A 6,380-nucleotide genomic window follows, 5' to 3' on the forward strand; every position below is an offset into this window, starting at 1 on the left:
TCTAAACTGTGACTGCGTAATATTTTTGGAACATAACGTTTAAGGGTTGTAATATAAAATGAACTAGCAATATTTCATATATGATCTTTCCTACTATCTAATTTAAATGAAAGCATGGTTTCTTGATCATACTGAGTTGGTTAGAAGGTGTCTAAAAGTCTTGCTCAGTAGGGTTCACTCAATTGAGCGTCGGTTGTGCCTCCCGAGGATAGGGCATGACAAACTTGGTATCAGAGACTAAGGTTTTAAAGTGTCCTAAGATGTCTCGGAGCCGTGTCTAGTAGAGTCCTTCTTATCGGTGTGTTGATGACCACATCTATAAGTTGGAGGCTATTTGGACATTTATGAATTTCACCATTCTTTGATACTCCAGATCGTACGGTAAAGCCCAATATAGGGAGCTATCCAGATGCTGACTCAGCTAGTGGCCTCTCAAGCCTAGAGGTTAAATGGTGTGCCCAGTTCATCTAGCTAGCAAGGGGATTCCACCAGTTCCAAGGTGAACAGATTTCTTCAGCTAGACCCTCCAGCGTTTACAGGTGCAAATCCAAAAGAGGACCCTCAGGATTTTATTGATGACATGCACAAGACCCTCAGTGCTATGCGTGCAACTGAAACAGAGGGAGTAGAGTTGGCTGCCTACCGCCTGAAAGGAGTGGCCTATTCGTGGTTTGAGTTGTTGGAAGATTCCCGTGAGGAGGGGAGCCCTTTGGCAAGGTGGAGCGAGTTTGCCGATGCCTTTGTAGATCATTTCCTGCCTGCTGAGACAAGGGCAGCCCGTGCAATAGAGTTTGAGAATCTGAAGCAAGGTAACATAAGTGTGTGGGAGTACCACATGGAGTATGCCCGCATGTCCAAGTTTTCTATTCACTTGTTGCCCACAATTGAGGCCAGGGTGCGCCGGTTTGTTGAAGGCCTTAATACTTTGACTATTAATGAGGCTTCTATAGCTGCCTTGAATTCTGACATGAATTATGGGAAGATGGTGGCCTTTGCTCAGGCAACAAAGAACCATAAATTGAAGAATAGGATAGAGAGATAGGGTAATAGCAAGGCCCGGTCTACGGGCAACATGGGAGAGTCACTAGGTGGGGGAAGATCAGCATTCCAAGGAGAATCATCAGGGCCATCCTAGATTGTCGCACAGTCTTCAGCCAGTGCACCGCCATCTACGCCTAGCCAATAGCAGCAATAGAGTCATTTTAGGCCCCGTCAAGGTAGCAGGGGACCCCACCAGCAGGGTCGGTCAGAAGGGAGATCCTAGCAGCAGCAGAGGTCCCCGTGCCCCAAGTGCGGGAAGATGTACTCAGGGATTTCCTATATGGAGTTACCCATATGCTATGGATATGGGATGAGGGGCCACATTTACAGACATTGTTGTGTATCCAGCCAAGATGTAGGTAGGGGCACATCACAACCATCCAGTCCAGCAGTTGCTACATCTTCAGCACCCCTTCCAACTGGAGTTACTCTAGGACCAGCGGGATATTGTGCACCTAGGGGTGGTGCGCAGAGTTCGGGAGGACCCAGCCAGTTCTATGCTATGAGTGGTCGCCAGACTGCAGAGGCTTCTCCAAATATTGTTACAGGTATTCTAACTGTCCAATCTCATGATGTGTATGCACTTATTGACCCCAGTTCCACCTTGTCCTATGTTACCCCTTTTGTTGCTATGGAATTTGGGATAAAACCATATCAGCTTCATGAGCCATTCTCGGTATCTACTCCAATTGGTGAGTCTATTATGGCTGCTCGAGTTTATAGAGGTTGTGTTGTTACGGTGCATGGTAGGGATACCATGGCCAATCTTATTGAATTGGGGATGGTCGATTTTGATGTGATAATGAGAATGGATTGGCTTTATTCATGTTTTGCCAAACTTGATTGTCGGACTAGAACTATGAGGCTTGAATTTCATAATGAGCCCATTGTAGAATGGAAGGGAGATAATGTAGTGCCAAAAGGTCGGTTTATTTCTTACCTTAAGGCTACAAAGATGATCAAGAAGGGGTGTATCTATCATTTAGTCCGGGTTACGAACACTGATGCCGAGGCACCTAGCCTTGAGTCCGTGCCAGTTTTGAATAAATTTTCAGAGGTCTTTACAGATGAGCTCTCTATAATCTCACCAGACAAGAAGATTGATTTTGGGATCGACGTGATGCCAGGAACACAACCTATATGAATTCCACCTTATAGAATGACACCGACATAATTGAAGGAACAATTGAGGGATTTGTTGGAGAATGGTTTCATCCGGTAGAGTATGTCGCCATGAGGTGCGGCGGTCCTGTTTATATGGAATAAAGATGGGTCGCTATAGATGTCTATTTACTACCGACAACTCAACAAAGTCACAATCAAGAATAAATACCCTCTACCAAGGATAAATGATTTGTTTGATCAATTGTAAGGTGCTAAGTGCTTCTCAAAAGTTGACTTGCGGTTCGGATATCATAAATTGAAGATAAGGGAGCAGGATATTCCAAAAAGAGCTTTCAAGACCCGGTATAGGCACTTTGAATTTTGGGTAATGTCCTTCGGGCTAACAAATTCCCCGGTAGCTTTCATGGATCTTATGAATCGAGTCTTCAAGCCTTTTCTAGACTCTTTTGTGATAGTGTTCATTGACGATATTCTTGTGTTCCCGAAGTCGATAAGACCATGCTGACCATTTCAAGGTAGTTCTACAGACTCTTCAACAACATCAACTGTATGCAAAATTTTCGAAATGTGAATTTTGGCTTGAATATGTCACGTTCTTGGGTCATGTCTTCTCCAGAGAAGAGATTATGGTTGATCCTCAAAAGATTGCAGCAGTAAGGAGTTGTCCTAGACCTACCACTCCAACTGAGATTTGCAGTTTCTTAGGTTTGGCTAGGTACTACAGAAGATTTGTGGAGGGATTTTCTACACTTGCCTCTCCATTGACTAAATTGACGCAGAAAGTAGTTAAGTTCCAGTGGTCCGATGATTGTGAAAGGAGCTTCTAGGAATTGAAATCAAGATTGACTACCTCGTCGGTATTGACCCTACTAGAGGGTACACAGGGATTTGTGGTGTATTGTGATGCTTCGAGGATCAGGCATGGGTGTGTGTTAATGCAACACCGCAAGGTTATAACTTACGCTTCTAGGCAACTCAAGAATCATGAAAAGAACTATGCAACCCATGACTTAGAGCTTGCGGCAGTGGTGTTCACACTAAAGATTTGACGACATTATTTGTATGGGGTCCATGTGGAGGTATTATAGACCACAAAAGCCTTTAATATATTTTCAAACAAAAGGAGTTGAATCTGAGACAGAGAATATGGCTAGAGTTACTCAAGGACTATGATATCAATATTCTCTATCACCCAGGAAATGCCAATGTCGTGGCAGATGCTCTTAGCCGGAAATCTATGGGAAGTTTGGCTCATTTGGAGGCATATCAAAGGCTATTAGCCCGGGAGGTTGACTAGTTGGCTAGTTTGGGAGTTGCCTTGCGTACTCTAATAAAAGAGGAGTGATTGTGCAGAATAGGGCTGAATCATCGCTTGTAGCGGAGGTCAACAAAAAGTAATATAATGATCCATTATTAGCACAGCTGAAGGAAGGAATTTATAAACACAGGACCACAACTTTTTCCTTTGGCATGGATGATGGTACCCTACGGTACCAAGGCCGCCTATGTGTTCCAGATATTGACGGCCTTTGGGAAAGGATCATGGCTGAAGCTCACACTTTTAGGTATTCCGTACACCTAGGTACTAAGAAAATGTATCATGATCTTACGGAAGTTTATTGGTGGAACAACATGAAAAGGAATGTGGCAGGCTTTGTGGCAAAGTGTCTGAACTGTCAGCAAGTGAAGACCGAACACCAAAGGCCCGGTCCATTGGCTCAAAGCATAGAAATCCAATATGGAAATGGAAAATTATCAAAATGGATTTTGTGGCAGGGTTACCGCGCACTCCGCGCAAGTTTGACTCAATTTGGGTAATCATGGATCGACTCACAAAATTAGAGCACTTATTTCCAGTTAAATCTACCAACACAACAGAACAATATGCTTAGTTTTATATCAAAGAAATAGTCAGGTTGCATGGCACTCCAGTCTCAATCATTTCAGATCGAGGGGCTCAGTTCATGACCAACTTTGGAAGAAATTTCAGCAAGGTTTGGGTACGTAGGTAAATCTTAGTACATCTTTTCATCCCCAGACCGACGGGCAAGCAGAGCAAACTATTCAGACGCTTGAGGACATGTTTCATGCTTGTGTTCTTGACTTCAAAGGCAGCTGGGATGATCATTTGCCACTCATAGAGTTTTCTTATAACAACAGCTTCCATGCTAGTATCCAGATGGCACCATTTGAGGCGTTGTATGGTAGGAGATGTAGGTCTCCCATTGGGTGGTTCGAGGTTGGAGAAGCTGAGTTGATAGGGACGGACCTCGTGCATCAGGCCACGGAGAATGTCAAGATTATTAAGGAGAGGTTGAAAACTACTCAAAGTCGCCAAAAGTCTTATTCGGACGTTCGTCGCAGATATTGGAGTACAAATAAGATGATTGGGTATTTTTTAAGGTTTCCCCCATGAAGGGTATCATGCGGTTTGGAAAGAAAGGAAAATTGAGTCTGAGGTATGTCAGACTATATAGAATCATTCAAAGGATCGGCCAAGTGGCATACAAGCTTGAGCTACCACCCGATATGTCAATGGTACACCCAATCTTCCATGTATCTATGTTTAAGAAGGTAGTGGGAGGTCCGTCCACTATTGTGCCATTTGAAACTATTGAGGTTAATGAAAAATTGTCATATGAAGAATTTCTAGTTTCCATTCTTGACATGCAGGTCCGGAAGTTGAGAAACAAAGAAATTGCCTCCGTGAAATGTTTTGGTGAAACCAGCAGGTTGAAGAAGTAACTTGGGAAGCCGAGGAAGAAATGGAAAGAAAGTACCCACATTTGTTTGTATAGCCATATAATAGTTTCTATGAATTTGGTCCCTATGAGCTTTGTATCACTTGATTAGTCTATGTAAAACTATTCCGTTTTGATTATATATTGCCTACGGGGCCGTGGTTAGTGTGGTTATGAATTATGTCATGTCAATAGATTGTGTATATGATATACATATAAGTTTCTAGGGCTCTATGGCAGGTGGATAGGCCTATATGCAAAGAAACTCTAGCAAAATTTTTGGAAATTTAGGGAGTTAGCCAAATTTGGGGGCTGTTGGTATGTGGTGTGAAGCTGAAATTGCCTAAGTTTCTGATAAGTGAATCTTGTTCCTCATTCGAGGACGAATGATCTTAAGTGGGGGAGGATGTAAGTCCCTGTGAAATTTCTACTCAAAAACCCTAAATCTCATAGTGCCAAGTTAAGAATATGTGTTAGAAATTTATAAAATTCTCCGTGGCGAGCTTGCTTGCTGCTGCTCGGACCTTTTGGACTGATCTGTACATTAAAATTTAAGGAAAAATGTTTTCAAAAGAGCGCATTTCTGTGGCCCATTATGCGACCGCATAACAACAATACATGCCACATATCCACCACAGAGTGAGTCAGTATGCTGGAAAATTTTGAGGTCAACTGTGTGGCCAATTATGCGATCGCATAATCGATATGCAGGCCGCATAGTAGTCGCATAACCTCCTTGGGATTTTTGCAAAAGGCCGTTCTGCGGTGCATTATGTGACTGCAGAACATGTATGCGGACTACATATTGGTTGCATACCGGAGCAGTACATTCAAGTTTGAGGGCTACTTTTGCGGTTCCTTTTGCGGGCCACATGTCAGTTATTCGAGCACATATGCGACCGCAGATTGAGTCAGAGCTCCTATTTTCTAACTTTTAAAACCCCACCCCATTCCGTTAAAGACACCCCATTAGACTCTCTTGTGCCATTTTCTACTACATTTAGAGTGAGAGAAAGAGTTCTAGAAGGAGAAAATGATCGTCACTATTAATAAAGGGTATGGGGAGACTATGAACTAAACATGTAACATATGGGGTGTAGGGTGATAGAAACTCTCACTAAAAAGGGTCTTAAAAATTATAATGCACACTTAGTGCTTGATAATGTGCCCAAATGAGCTACAATCTTGATTTTCCCTCTAATTCTTGGTTCAACATGCAATTCTCATAAAATAAATTGAAGTTGCTAGGAGTTTTGAAATTTTTGTAAGAATTTAAGGAATGCTCTATTGGGGTATGTATGGCTAAAATCCCCTCTTCTTAGAAATTGAGCTCCCATGGCGTCCATATAAATGTTGTAAGTCTGAAAATCTATAGATGTAGTACTTGTTATTTCAAGTGAAATGGCGTTGTAAGATTATATGTGGAAGGTGTGTTTCGATGTGCACAATATACTATTCTTGGTAAATTTAGAA

General features: G+C 42.5%; 1 protein-coding gene across 1 annotated transcript; it reads left to right on the forward strand.

The window, feature by feature from the left end:
* Positions 1 to 1,672: 1,672 nt before the first annotated feature.
* Positions 1,673 to 2,185, forward strand: LOC138879368 (uncharacterized). Its single transcript, XM_070158978.1, has one exon. It carries the CDS (start codon positions 1,673 to 1,675, stop codon positions 2,183 to 2,185), a length of 513 nt encoding a protein of 170 aa, XP_070015079.1.
* The last annotated feature ends 4,195 nt before the right edge of the window (positions 2,186 to 6,380 follow it).

This window comes from Nicotiana sylvestris, chromosome 10 (genome assembly GCF_000393655.2).
Source record: "Nicotiana sylvestris chromosome 10, ASM39365v2, whole genome shotgun sequence".
NCBI classification, from domain to species: Eukaryota; Viridiplantae; Streptophyta; class Magnoliopsida; order Solanales; family Solanaceae; genus Nicotiana; species Nicotiana sylvestris.